This window comes from Panthera leo, chromosome F2, assembly GCF_018350215.1.
Source record: "Panthera leo isolate Ple1 chromosome F2, P.leo_Ple1_pat1.1, whole genome shotgun sequence".
Taxonomy (NCBI): Eukaryota; Metazoa; Chordata; class Mammalia; order Carnivora; family Felidae; genus Panthera; species Panthera leo.
This window is the reverse complement of record NC_056695.1, coordinates 49,590,984-49,604,315: the sequence shown is the minus strand read 5'-3', so window position 1 is coordinate 49,604,315 and position 13,332 is coordinate 49,590,984. Positions and strand designations below refer to the sequence as shown.

Sequence of the window (13,332 nt, the reverse complement as noted above, 5' to 3'; positions counted from 1 at the left end):
TTTCTGGAATCTCAAAATATGTTATGTGGTATAAAGGAATTTGCAGATGTAATTAAGGTTAAGGACCTTAAAACAGGGATATTATCCTGAATCATCTAAGTTGGCCCAATCTAATTATATAAGCCCTTAAAAGTGGAGCATTTTCTCTAGCTGGACAAAGAAATGCAGCAGAATGGGTACTCAGATCAGAAGCACAAGAAAAATTCAACATGCCATTGTTAGCTTGAAGATGACAGGGGTCACCGTAAAAGAAGGGATGTCGGTCCTAGGCAGGCAAGGCATAGAATTCTGCCAACAACCCGAATGAACTTGGAAATGGAGTCTTCCTTTCAGCTTTTAGATAAAAGCCCAACCTGATGACACTCTGCTTGCCATCTTGTGAGACACAGAGCAGAGAAACCAGCCGAGCTCACTCATATTTCTGATAGAACGGTAAATCTGCACTAAGTTGCTAAATTTGTGGTAATTTGTTATGGCAGCAATAGAAAACTTGATACACCATTGATCAGGCCCTCATCTCTGCTCTAAACTAATTGTCTTATGAAATTTGTCTCCTATTCTTGATCTCTAGACTTTCTTACTGACAAAATCTTTCCAACTCTGACTGTCATGACCATATTTCAAATCCTGCAAAGGCTCCCTACTGCCAACTCTATGGCTTGAACTCGCCAGCCTGACTTTAAGTTCTTTCATTTTGCTGTTGTTGTTTGTAATGTTTATTTATTGAGAGAGAGAGAGAGAGAGAGAGAGCGAGCAGGGGAGTGGCAGAGAGAGAATCCCAAGCAGGCCAATGACATCAGCGTAGAGCCGATCTCATGAACTGTGAGATCGTGACCTAAGCCAAAGGTGAGCTGGATGCTCAACTGACTGAGCCACCCAGGCACCCCAGACATTAAGTTATTTCTTATCTGGCTCCAACCTCCATTGCCAGGCTCATCTCCCACCATGTGTCAAATACTCTCATATAGACAGCATTTCCGTATCTCTGGGTCTGCTACTGCCCGTGTGTGAAATGTCCATCCCTGTTCTCAGCATCCTCACAGTTTAAACATTATCCACAGTTTAAGACTTAGATCAACTGCTAGCTTGGCATCAGTGTTGGGAGTGATCATTTCCACTGCCACACTAACGATGACATATTATGAGCACTAACACCTGAACCAATATTAATAATTATATTAACGGTATTGGACACTGCTTTAAGTGCTTTCAGAAGGGCTCATAACAACCTCAAGAGGTGGGGAGATAGAGTCCATTATTTTTAAAGCTGAGGAAACGGAAGTTTAGAGAGGTTGGTTGACTTGTCCATGCAGCAGAGCCGGGAGATGTGAACTCGAAAACTCGCCAATCTGCTTTCTCCACTCCACTACAGTTCCTTATAGGATAGTCTCTGTTCCTCTTGCTTGTCCTCATCATGTTCTACTTTGTTTTATATTTACTCAAGCCTACAACTCATTTCTTCTGGGAGATTTTAAGATCCTTCAGTAGAAAAGCTGTAAAAGAGTAAGGACTATGTGCCAAGTTACGTCTTCCTTGGCACCTACCAAAATGCCTCCCTTGCAAATAGGGTAGTTGATAAAAAAATGTTTGCTTGGTGAGATGAATAAATGTATGGTAATGTTTGTACTTTAGGGAAATGATTATAATGCTATAAGAATTCGTTAGTAAATTTTTAACAATTCGACTATGAGTGTAATCTTTAGGTTTGGGAAGGGATAATGCAAGATAATTTGCAATTGTAGATGTAAATGGATAGTTCCTAAATAGATAGGTCCTTAACAATAGCTTTCAAGAGCTCTATTTATTTTTTCTATAGATAATAATAAAACACTAGAATGTGAGATGTTCAGAAATATGTGACATATATTTATGTGATCATTTATAGCTTGTTTTAAAGTTTATTTACTTTGAGAGGGGGTGGAGGGGCAAACAGTGAGGCAGGGAGACAGAATCCCAAGTAGGCTTTGCATTGGCAGTGCAGAGCCCAATTCAGGGCTCAAACTCACAAACTGTGAGATCATTGCCTGAGCCGAAATCAAGAGTTGAACCCTTACCTGACTGAGCCACCTAGGAGCCCCTGCTACACTGAAGTTTTAAAAGCTATGAATGATTGGGGCGCCTGGGTGGCTCAGCCAGTTAAGTATCCGATTGTTGATTTCGGCTCAGGTCATGATCTCATGGTAGTGAGCCCCTCATCAGGCTCTGCACTGAATGTGGAGCCTGCTTGGAATTCTCCCTGTCTCTCTCTCTGCCCCCTGCCGCTCACACGTTGTCTCTCTCAAAATAAATAAATAAATAAGCAAACAAACAAATAAGTATTGTTATTAACACAGAGATAATCCTTTAGAATCCGAAAAACAGGCTTACATTTTTCTATTATAAAAAGGTTTGTTTTTTTTTTTTTTAAGGAAATGGGCAAGACTTGAATGGACATTTCTCCAAAGATATCCAAATAGCCAATAAGCACATGAAAAGATGCTTAACATCACTAATCATCAGGGAAATGCAAATCCAAACTATAATGAGATGCCACCTCAGACCCATCAGGATGGCTGTTATCAAAAAATAACAAGTGTTGGCAAGGAAGGAGAGAAACCACAACTCTGTGCCCTGTTGGCAGGAATGTCAAATGGTGCAGCTGCTTGGAAAACAGAATGGCGGTTCCTGAAAACATTAAAAATAGAACTACCATATGATCCAGCAATTCCACTGTGGGTATGTGCCCCAAAGAATTGAAAGCAGGATCTTGAAGAGGTATTTTTACACCCGTGTTCTTCATAGCAGTATAATTCACAATTGCTAAAGGGTGAAAACAACCCAAATGTCCATTTACAGGGGAACAGATAAACAAAATGTGGTATATAGGTACCATGAAATATTATTCAGCCTTAAAAAGGAAAGAAATTCTGACACATGCTCACAGCATGGAAGGATGTTAAGAACATTATGGTACGTGAAATAACTAGGTCACAAAGGGACAAATATTGTGCGAGTCTGCTTATTATATAAGGTACCCAGAGTAGTCAAATTCAGACACAGAATATGGGATGGTCATTACCAGAAGCTAGAGGAAAGGGCAAAAGGGGAGTTTCTAATGGGTGCAGAGTTTCACTCTGCAAGATGAAAAGCATTCTGGAGATGGTTGCGCAATAATGGGAAGGTACTTACTGTCACCGCACTGTGCATTTGAAAATGGTTAAGGTAATAAATTTTACGCTATGCGTATTTTACCACAATTAAGAAAATAAAAATAAGGGTTTTCTTTTTAGAACAAATGATGGGAAATTCAATCCAAATCTAAGAAACGCTAAATTAATTTCTATTAACAATAAAACTGGTATCTTTCTTAGCTACTTGTTTACCCCAGCTTGCTACAGAAGTACTTTAACACAATTCATAATATGTTTATAATAGCTTTCACTTACATGAAATATTTTACCTCATCTGTTATAGTTAAGCCACTTGAACTCAGTACCAAAGAATAAATAGCGGCATGATTATCAATACTTTTAATTATAAGGGCTGGTAGTATTATAAATGCTAAAACATTATAATTTTTTTAATGTTTATTTTATATTGAAAGAAAGAGAGAGTGTGAGCGGAGGAGGGGCAGAGAGGGAGGGGGGAACCCCAAGTGGACTCCATGCTATCAGCCCAGGGCCAGATGCAGGGCTCAATGTCACTAACTGTGAGATCATGACCTGAGTGGACATCAGGAGTTGGATGCTTAACCCACTGAGCCACCCAGGTGCCCCTAAAACATTATAATTTCAAAAGTGAGGAATATGCCTAAATTTGGTGTTAAACTCCTTAACATGTTATATCCTATAGTGTTAGTTTGAGATTTCTAATAACACGAAAAGGCAATACTGCTATTTAACATCTCTATTATTCTTCATTAGTACAAGTTCTGTTAACAGACCTATGGATTCAGCAAACATTCACTTAGAACTTTAACATACTAGAATAGTGGTGTTAGGTCTTTTTGAATTACATATATTAGACCAGTTGTTTTAAACCTTTTAAAATATCATCTCCGTTTCCCTAAAAAAACTCTTTATCAACGGTACACATGTTCTAAAATAGTTGTATAATACATAAAACACACATTATTTAAAAGAACAAAATGCAACAAATATTTGTAAATCATTATTTCTAATGATAAAGTAAGACTTTATGTTTTCAGGAAAAATGTTTCCAGTGATAGGCATTATAATTTTCAAAACTGTTGGTGTGTTCACCAAACTTTCTTCTTCTTGTTCCTGAGCACTGCCTAAACTACATTTCCCAACCTTTTGTTTCCCAGACTCAGCCTTGTGACTGAGCAGTAGCCAATGAAATACAAACAGACGTGAATTTCCTATTCTAATTCTTTCGCATAAAAAGTTGCATGTGCTGGCCGTATAGAGAGTATTTCCAAGTTCTTAGAAGAGGGTAAAGCCTCAAGATGAAACAGTCTCAAACCCTGAATGATCACAGAAAGGCCACTGGCCCACTGGGAATAACTGCAGTGAACTGATATTTTTGCCCAATAAATAAAGTCCTTTTGAATTAGGTTTTATATATATCACGGTTTATATAGTATATATATAGTTTATATAGTATAGCAGCTGGCATTATGTTAGCAATAAGTAGAGTAATTTGAAGGTCTACTTCCAAATTTGGTTTTCTCATACTTGTTTTGAATGATGTCATAATTGAAAAAGAAACTTCACAAAGACATACCATAGACCATATAAAGTATAAACACAGGGTAAGGGGTTCATCATTAATAATAGTCGATGTAAATCTATCTTTTATTAATCTTCTCAATAACTTAGAATTTATTTTTTTGAAAATTTTTTCAATGTTTATTTATGAGAGAGAGAGAGAGAGAGAGAGAGAGAGAGAGAGAACGCAAGCAGGGGAGGGGCATAGAGAGAGAGGGAGACACAGAATCCAAAGCAGACTCCAGGCTCTGAGCTGTCAGCACAGAGCCAGACATGGGGCTCGAACCCATGAACCATGAGGTCCTGACCTGAGCGGAAGTTGGAGGCTCAAGTGGCTGAGCCTCCTAGGCGCCTCCCCCAAGAACTTAGAATTTTTCAGTGAGCTTCTTGTCAAATCTTAAGAGTGTCACTGTACTTCATCAATGGCTGATGAAGAGCTTGAGTAGGAATAAAAGTTTCAGGTCTACCTTTTTTGCACAATTGCAATAGCTACTACATTTAATCCACAGTTTCTTTGCAGTAATCTTTTTAAGCCACTTGCCCATTTTCTGATGGTTAACAAAACTAACACTTGCAGAAAGGCATGCAACACTGACCATCTGACACATCCAGACCAACCATGAACACAAGGGTGAAGTATGTACTAAATATTAGCAATGCTTAATTTCTTGTCTTTTAAGTTAAAAAATGAAAAGAAGTTCTATCGTTTTCTTTCCATTTCCCCAGAGAACTTAATCATGCACCCCAAGGAGTACATGAGCTTTTCACTGAAGATCACTATATTTGAAACTATACCAGACACTGAGAAAGATACATAAGAAAAAACAGTCTAGCCAGGAGATAGGCAAATAAATAAATGATTACAGTTATTGAGTGTTATAATTAGAGTAAATGTAAAATCCCATGTAACCTTAGAAATTATTACAAGATGAAAATTAAAGAGCATAATTTCTTGAGTGACCACAGACCACAACGCCGATTTCCACTTAAGCTCTGAATCCAAAACTCTTTCAACTATTAAGTTGTTCCCACAAGTATCCTGTCACTAAAATAACAAAACTCTTTTCTGACTTCAATGCTCCCAAGCTATGGTCCTGTTTCTATATTTCCATTTTTTTTTTTTAATCAACAGTCCTGGAAAGAGCTGTTACTATCTGAAACTTTCAACTCAGTAGTCACTAGTCATATGTGCCTATTTAAATTTAATTAAATTAAAAGTGAAAAAAAATAAAAAATTCAGTTACTCAATCACAGTAGCCACATTTCAAAAGCTCGTCACGTGTGGCTGGTGCTACATATCATATTGGATAGAAGAGATACAGAACATTGCCCACATTGCAAAAGTTGTATTGGACAATGCTGGTCTAGACTACGATAGAGTAAAAATGAAATCTCCAGATCCATACTGTCTGGATTCAAATTCCAACTTCTACCCTTTCAGCTTAGGTAAAATTGGGGAAGTTATTCCCCTCTGCTCATTTTGGTTTTCTCAAAAAATCGTAAAATGAGGAGAGTAGTAATTAATTCCTGCTTCATTACATTATTGTGAGGTTTAAATGATTTACATGTAAAGTGCTTAGAGTAGTCCCGGCACATAAAAGTGTTCAGTAAGTATTAGATATTTTTATTTTTATTCTTGGTATTATTCTTACTGACACTACCTCAACTCCCATTTTTTTAAACCTGCTCCAAAAGGCTTTGTCCACCACTGCAAGGCTTGTCAAGGTTTACCAAATTCCCCATCTTGCCAAATCCAATGGTCAATTCTCAGTCTTCTTCTTACTTGACCCGTCAGAAGCACCTGACACATTGATAAATCTTTCTAAAATGTTTCCTTCATTTGGTGTCCAAGATACCATATTCTTTCCTTTCCTTTTCTTTCTCTCTCTTTTTTACGTTTATTCATTTTTGAGAGGCAGAGAGAGACACAGCATGAGTAGGGGAGGGGCAGAGAGAGAGGGAGACACAGAATCCAAAGTAGGCTCCAGGCTCTGTGCTGTCAGCACAGAGCCTGGCATGGGGCTTGAACCCACAAACCGTGAGATCATGAGCTGAGCTGAGGTTGAAGGTTTAACCAATTGAGCCACCCAGGTGCCCCCCTCTCTCTTTTTTTAATGGCTTCTCTTTCTTAAGTCTTCTTTGATGAATTCTCTTCTGCTTTCTCAATGTTGGAACATCACAGAACTCTCTCTTTAGTTTTGTTCTTGATACAAGTTACTTTACAGTAATCTTATTTAGTGCCATGGCTTTAAGTACTACCTGTTGATCACTCCTAAATTACATCCTCAGCCTTGACCTACTAGGCTCTAGACTCATAGCCAACTTACCATATAACAACTGCGCTTAGAAGTCTAAACAGGCATCTCAAAATCAACATGTCTAAAACAGAGTCCTTGATTCCCCTATGAGGCCAAATTGGCTATGATGTCTTACACCAACAAAATGATTTTAAGTTCTCAAAGCATTTTCTTATAAACTAAAAAAAAAAAATCTTATAAAAACCTTGTTAGAACAGGAGGTGTTAATTTCTTTTGTCAGAGGAACATTCTACGAGTCAGATATGTCGGGTAGGTTTTTAAAGAGGTCATATTTGATTATCACATATAACTCAGAGTAAGCAATAGAATCTGAGTCTTCTTATTATCTCTATGTATTTTCTGCTAAGTTATAATCCCTAGCAAGTCATATGTAATCTTTAGAAATGCTGACTTTACAGGTGAGTTTACAATCAACAGGCAAAGGAACACACAAACTAGCATGTGCCATGTGTACTGATCCGTATACCTTTATAAATGCAAATTATTATTTACAATGATTGGTATGATATCATCCAGAATAATTTCACTATTTTTTAGAAAGGTCCCATTTTGCTGAGTTTTCTACTCATTAGAAGGTAAGTAAGCAGTCTTGTCTGAAAATCCACACTGGTACAATGATATTTATTTTTACAATGATAAAAACCATCTTTGCTCTCTGTGTGCCTGGCTCATAGTAAGTGGTCAATATTTATCAAGAAACCTTGAACAAGTGTAAATGATTATTTAGTTTAATACCACATTATCTCTAACTCTTATAATCTTATTAATGTGTGTTTTACAGGTTCTTAATTTTTTCACTGATAGGCTTTAGGCTTTATTTTTAGACAAGTTTTAGGTTTACAGATGTTTGTAGATTTTAAGGAAAAAATGCAATGAAGTTCTAACTACTAGAGAAATACAAAAAAATTCAATTTCAATGTCAAAAGGCCAACATCTATCATTTTAGTACAACATAGCTAATTATGTATAAACATAAGTAACTTAAAAATAATTAAAGTATGATCTCTATGTGCATAAATTATTATTTCTATATTAAAATGTAACATTTTAAAGCACCAAATGAAAAGTTCCTATGTCAATTGTCACATTAAACATAGTGAGTTACAACCACAATATCAGGAATACCATCAAATAACTATTTCAATATAAGAGTATATATATATATATATAAGACTCAGATTCCAGAATCCCTGTTACAGTTATATAAAATTAAGGTTAGCCGGGTCCAGGAATTAACGTATCCTTAAATTCTTTTATGTTGCAGATTTTTGTCCTGATTTCTGTGTATTAGAACCCTAGTAATTCAAACATAAATGAGATTTCACCCATTTGCCTATAATTTATTTGCTGTAAAAGAAACACCATATTACACGCTTTTGTTTGTTTGTTTGTTAAGTGGAAGATATGTTATTATTTCCAAGATACCAGGGATTTAATGTTTAATTATCAACAACCATTTGAAAAGACGTTGCTTTGACTCACAAATTTCTTAATTGCTAACTGTGGCTTTTCTGAGTAGGAGTAGGAGTGCTGTATCTAATTTATTTTTGCAGATGTGATTTAGAAACGGAATTTGAAAGTAGCAAGGCTTTGAATATCTTCACTATCAGCAGAAAATTCCTCCATCCCTGCTGCTGGAGAATATTGCTGCTTGAAGTTTTAACAGGAAAATAAAAACTGCAGTCAGAAAATTGATACTACTGGTAAATGCTGCTTACAAACTGAAAAAGAAGTTAGGTTGTCAGCAATAAAAGAACTACATTATTCACACAACATAGGAGGTGTCATCTTCATGACGGTAACTTGCTGGGAATGGAAATTAATTTGGCTGGTTCCCTCTTGAGGAACCTAAAGAAAGCAAATATCTCACAGATCAGATCATCTTTACGAAGCATCAGCAACAGGCAATCCCGCCACCACAGCTTAACTCCTCCCTGAGGAGCAAAGACTGTACACGCATCTCGAGAACGGGGGCCAAGGTTCACTTCAAAGCAGGTTCATTGGTCACTGAAAAACAAAGTTAGTGTTTCATGTGCAGAAAGGTCAACTAGCTTAAAATGGCCCCATCTCTCTGGAACATGTCATCTTCCATTAATTACTGCGATGAAATGAGCAAGAGAAGAGAATACGTATTTTAATTACAGCTCAAACATGAAGTCAAAAGTAACATAAAAATGCCTACCCGTTTGGCTGAGCTGAGAAGCACTGCGACTCTTCCTGGAGAGGCCAACAATAGCTACCATTTTGGCCCCAATGCTAGAGCGCCGCTTTTTGCCGCCGGTGCCCAGAGCACCCACTGCGGTGTCAGACTGGCTGCCGTCGTTCTTCTCCAGCGAGCACATGTCTCCGCTGATGCTGGTGCTTTTGGTCATGTTCTTCCCTGAGATGCCCACTTGTCTGCTTTGCATTTTGGATGTAAAGACACTGTAGGCCGATGGATCATTAAAAGGGAGGACAAGAGTGAAAAGGAAAAGACAGAAAATGTATTTTAGATGAAACATCTGGAGTATAATTAAATCATACCATTTATGGGACACATTTTTAGGATTTAAAAACTTCCAAATACCATGGTCTTGAATGGGCTCTACTATTCAGGGTCAACCTAACGCAACTACGTAACACAACTATGTAAACTCACGATTTCACTTCACTCAAAGAAGGCACCGGTTTGCATCGCCATGGGGGGGGGGAAATATTCACAGAAAATCGGGGGCTTATTTAAGAGAATATACTATCCTGCAAGTACAAATATGCTTTAAAGCAGCCATACAACAAAGGGAGATGCTTCCAAAAGCATTCTTCTCTGATATGGTTTACTACTGCCTTCAAAAAGAAATTAGTAGAGTGGGTGAATCTTTTAAAAAATAGCAAAAATGACAGCATCCACTTCTAACAGTGGCCTTTCAAAATAAGTTTTCTTTATCTCAAAAGATTTATAAGATTTATCAAAATAACAGTTACATTTTCTAACAGGGATTGATGTTTCATTAGTTTTGAATTAAAAAATAAGTTATTTCACTGTATGTAATTTCATATTTATCATTATGTCTATATTCCAAAGGATAAAGAAAAGGGAGATTGCATTCATTTGAAAGAAAAAATAAACCTCATTATTAGTTTTCTAGACAATGTGATCAAGAAGCAATCAATGAATCAATGAAGCATGTGAGCTGATTGATGATTACTGATTACTGATGATGATTACTCATTAGCTGATTACTCCCATTGGGAGTGTTAGTAGTGATTACTGATTACTCCCATTGGCAATAGTCAGGAGACTAATACGGCCAACTAATTAAAGACAGGACCCTTGATTCTTCTGTGATTACTGGGATGTGGTAGGAAGTCGAGCGGGGTTTGAAGAATCCAGAAGCAGGCTATCCAGCTGGGCACCCCCAAACCTGGAAAAATGTGAAGGAAGCAGCCTGATTGCAGGTACGGGAAGAGTTATTTATAGGTCATTTTGATTTGGGATTAGAGTCATGGTTTTTGCCTTAATTTCATACTGATAACAGGAGTGAATAACACATAATTACAGAAACAAAAGAAAAAAATCAAGAAACATTAGAAATATCTTTATGTATCATTTAAAGAGTGAGAATTGGAAAACTGACCTATTGAGGAAAGCTCTTATTTCTAATTCAATTTCTTGGTCTTTCCTCCCAACCACCCCCCACCCCAATTTTTTTTTACTCCATCCTAGAGTAAAATCTACTCCAGGACCACATGCTAATTTTATGTACATTTTCTCCAAGCATTTAAGAGGGGAAAGGCCTAGTATAAAATTAAAAAAAAAATTTTTTTTTTAATTTATTTTTGAGAGAGAGAGATAGCATGAGCAGGGAAAGGGCACAGAGAGAGAATCCAAAGCAGCCTCCATGTTCTGAGCTGTCAGCACAGACCCTGACATGAGGATTGAACTGGTAAACTTAGAGATCATGACCTGAGCTGAAGTCGGTAGCTTAACCAACTGAGCCACCTAGGTGCTCCCCAAATTTAAAAAAACATATAGTAAACTGTACTATTTTACCCTTCACATTAGTTTAAGGAGAAATGAGACATAAATAGGCCAAAAGACAGAACAGTGTATATGCTTCTATAATACCCCAAATTGATAACTTTCAAGCTTGTTTGATGTTGCTATTCTTTAATAAACAACAATAGAATAAAACAGAGTTTTGGGGCCAGCAGATGTGGGCTTGACTTCCAGTTTTGCCGTTACTTAACTGACTTCCTTAGAAGAATTAATTATTCTGAGCCTCAGATTCCTCATTTGTAACATTAGATTATTTTATTTTCCCTTCTTACCTTAGAGAATAGAGATAATATATATAACTAAAGTAAAAATTTAATAAATTAAAATAATAACAATTTTTATCAGGGAATATGGGCAACAGATAAAATAAGGCTAAAGCTCTTCAGTTTTTCTTTAAAAACTTAGCTGTATTAATAGAAATGATATTTGTAATTATAAACTTAAAAACTTTTGAAATTAAAGTGTCTGCAATGTCTTTAATACAGTTGGCATTATATAATGGACAATAGACGGCACTGAGAGTCAGGAAATCTGGGTTTGATCTTTGGCTGACTCACTGGGGAGGGTTGTTAGCCTTTCTGAAACTTAATTTCCTCACTTAATAAATGAGAAAATGTAAGTAAAGCACTGAGCAGAATGCCAGACACATAAGGGCTCCAAAAATTATTCTCCCCTTCCTTCTCCCTATTATTATCACCCCCTACCATCACCACCACCATCATCCATTGGGCATCCATTAAACATCTTGAACTGGCATATCTGTAAGGTTCCCTTAAACTATTAAATGCTTTGCTGCCTTATGATGTTTCTTATTCTGTGGATTGTGGGCAAATAAACACAGAAATGCAACCTATGATTTTCATAATATGCTGTCATCAGAAAAGGCATGGCATAGCCTTTAAAAGTTAAAGTTTAGTTTGAAACTCAGGCTTTCAAAATAATAACATACTCCATATAACATGTCAGAATAACCTAGTACTCCTGTCATGTAGGCATCTTTCTCTCAAACATATGCCTTTCGAACAGAGCCACTTAAGCTAATATCTACCAAGGAAGAAAAAGATATACTCACAAAATACTGTTTACTGTACTTATAATTTTTGCATTTTTAATTTTCACAGTTGCATATAAAAGCTATAAAGAACTTGTCCAAAATTAAGCAGGATACAATAAAATACTAACTAGAGCTGATAAATCAGTTTGTAGATAAATATTTTAATGACAATTTGGTTCTACAGAAGTATACTCCTCCTCAACCTAACAACTTTGATAATGCATTATCTACAATAAAGGGTTACTAAAAGTTTTGTAAGATGGATCTATTCTTCATCTTCTAGAAACTTTGAGATCACCAGGAATGAGTTTTGAATAGTTGCCCTCCAGTGCTATGTTTTGAGAAGAAGGAGACTGAGGCTAGGGTATCACTACTGGTTTCCTGGACTTTCCCTGCTCCTCATCACCTACACCTACAAGCAAGCAAGCAAGCTATCAAACAAAATGTTTAAAGTTTTGTGCCTCTTGATTCATGGAGTACCTTGCTGTAAGAAAAAGTCTGTAAACATGGGTGATCATTTGGAATGCTCAGTGTAGTTAAGAAAGCACAGGTCTATTACATTATCAATTACTTTAAAAAAGACCATTTCTAAGGATCTGGTGATACAGTAAATTTCCAACAATGCTAGTGGGGGTCTCAGTGATGGACTTCTGAAGGACTAGCTGGCAATATGTATCAAAAACCTTAAAAAAAAACAGCCTAGTTTTTAAACTATTGATTCTACTTTTAGGTACATCCTAAAGGAAAACTTAGAATGTGTACAGATTTAGCAATAATATTTGCTGCAGAATTGACTATAACAACACACTCATACACCCAAGGGAAAATCCCACAAGTGTCCAATAGCTAAGGGTATTTAAGTAAGTTATGTTCATCAGTAAAATAGAGTGTACCTTTGAAAATGCTGTTGTAAATAAGTATCTATTGAAATCAAATATGTTTTTGATATAGGGGGAGGGATAAAGGAAGCAGATATTTGCAGCTAGCTTTGGCTGGTCCACATACCAAATATGGATTTACCTTACTGCTAGGGGTCACAGATCAATTCAAACCCCATAGGCTATCCATTCTTTCTTTTCCTTCCTTCCTTCCTTCCTTCCTTCCTTCCTTCCTTCCTTCCTTTTCTTTCTTTCTTCTATCTATCTATCTATCTATCTATCTATCTATCTATCTATCCTTGCTAAACTATGCAGTTACGGAAACCTGGATTTGTGA

General features: G+C 36.6%; 1 protein-coding gene across 6 annotated transcripts in view; it reads right to left on the bottom strand.

Moving 5' to 3' along the window:
* Window positions 1-13,332, bottom strand: part of RIMS2 (regulating synaptic membrane exocytosis 2) — a 600,294-nt gene that overhangs the window by 79,472 nt on the left and 507,490 nt on the right. For all 6 annotated transcript variants that reach the window (XM_042923146.1, XM_042923145.1, XM_042923139.1 and 3 more), the window contains one exon: window positions 9,210-9,451. In XM_042923146.1, coding sequence (XP_042779080.1) covers window positions 9,210-9,451 — 242 coding nt within the window. The remainder of the gene's footprint in view (window positions 1-9,209; window positions 9,452-13,332) is intronic.